Here is a 1,254-nt window from a genome sequence, read left to right as displayed (position 1 = left end):
TTCTCTATACTTCTCCATAAGGCTTCTGGTGATATGAATAGCCTCCATTGTCGACCTACTTGACATAAAACCGAATTGGTTCTCTGCCACCTTTGTAACCCTTCTAAGCCTCATCTTTATCACTCTCTCCCATAGCTTCATGGTATGACTTAGGAGTTTAATGCCCCTATAGTTGCTACAACTCTGCACAACCCCCTTGTTCTTATATATAGGTATGACCTCGCTAAGTCTCCATTCTTCTGTCATTTTTGCACTTGTCCAAATCTTGTTGAAAAGGCTTGTCAGCAAGCTTATCCCCACATCTCCCAAGCATCTTCATGCCTCGATAGGAATTTGGTCTGGACTTGTTTCTTTGTTTCTCCCCATCTTCTTTAGGGCGAGCCTTACTTCCTCTTGGCTGATCCTCGGAGTATCGTCGTCGTCGCGACATATGTCTGAGTGAGTACCGTGATCGATTCCTCCTTCACTTCGCCCTGACTCTCTTCTATTAAACAGGTTGGCGAAGTACTCTTCCCATCTTTTCCTAATGTCTTCCACCTTCACAATGCTCCGTCCGCTTTCATCCTTAATATAGATGACGTCTCCTAAATCCCTATGTTTTCTCTCCCTTGCTTTAGCAATTCTGAATATATCGTTTTTGCCTTCCTTTGAGTCTAGTTTCTTATATAGTTCTTCGTACGCTCTTTCTTTTGCTATAGCTACAATCTTCTTTGCCTCTTTCTTGGCTTCGTAGTATCTCTGCCTAGCCAAGGACCAGTCCTCATTTGTCTCGTTTTGCTTGCTCTTGATAAGTTCTTTAAAGCAACTAAGTTTTGTCGCAACCTTGGTCTGGACCTCTTCACTGATCCACCAAGATTCCCTACCCCTTTTCCGCTTACTACCCGTCCCTCTTGTTTCCCCTAGTACCGCCTTTTCCGTCTCCCTCATACCCTTTGCCAAGTGTGTCCACAACTGATCAGCATCCATATGCTCGCCGTTTTGAATCTCTAATGAGAACCTCGCGCTGGTCGTCGATCTAAACGTCTCTGCTGCTTCACCCATAAGGTTTTTTCAAAGGATTCTTGGCCTTACGACCTTCTCTGTCTTGGTTGCTCGTCTACTCAAGAATAAATCCAAAATTAGCAGTTTATGTTGGGAGTAGCAACCCTCTTTAGAGAGGACCTTGCAATCTTTACAAGCCCTGAAGTCTCCTTTACGCACCAAGAAGTAGTCGATCCGCGTTTCATTGCCGCCACTCTGGTAGGTAATCAGCTG

General features: G+C 44.7%; 1 protein-coding gene across 1 annotated transcript; it reads right to left on the bottom strand.

The window, feature by feature from the left end:
• Nucleotides 1-315: 315 nt before the first annotated feature.
• On the bottom strand, nt 316-1,041 carry LOC122610207. The gene has a single exon (XM_043783198.1). The coding sequence runs from the start codon at nt 1,039-1,041 to the stop codon at nt 316-318; it is 726 nt and encodes a 241-aa protein (XP_043639133.1).
• Between the last annotated feature and the right edge of the window lie 213 nt (nt 1,042-1,254).

Source organism: Erigeron canadensis, chromosome 8 (genome assembly GCF_010389155.1).
Source record: "Erigeron canadensis isolate Cc75 chromosome 8, C_canadensis_v1, whole genome shotgun sequence".
NCBI lineage: Eukaryota > Viridiplantae > Streptophyta > Magnoliopsida > Asterales > Asteraceae > Erigeron > Erigeron canadensis.
Note: the sequence above shows the minus strand (reverse complement) of the source record. Positions and strands in the feature narration are given on the sequence as shown.

Coding starts and splice junctions, on each gene's coding strand:
- LOC122610207 (XM_043783198.1), bottom strand. CDS start 1,041: ATGGGTGAAGCAGCAGAGACGTTTAGATCGACGACCAGCGCGAGGTTC.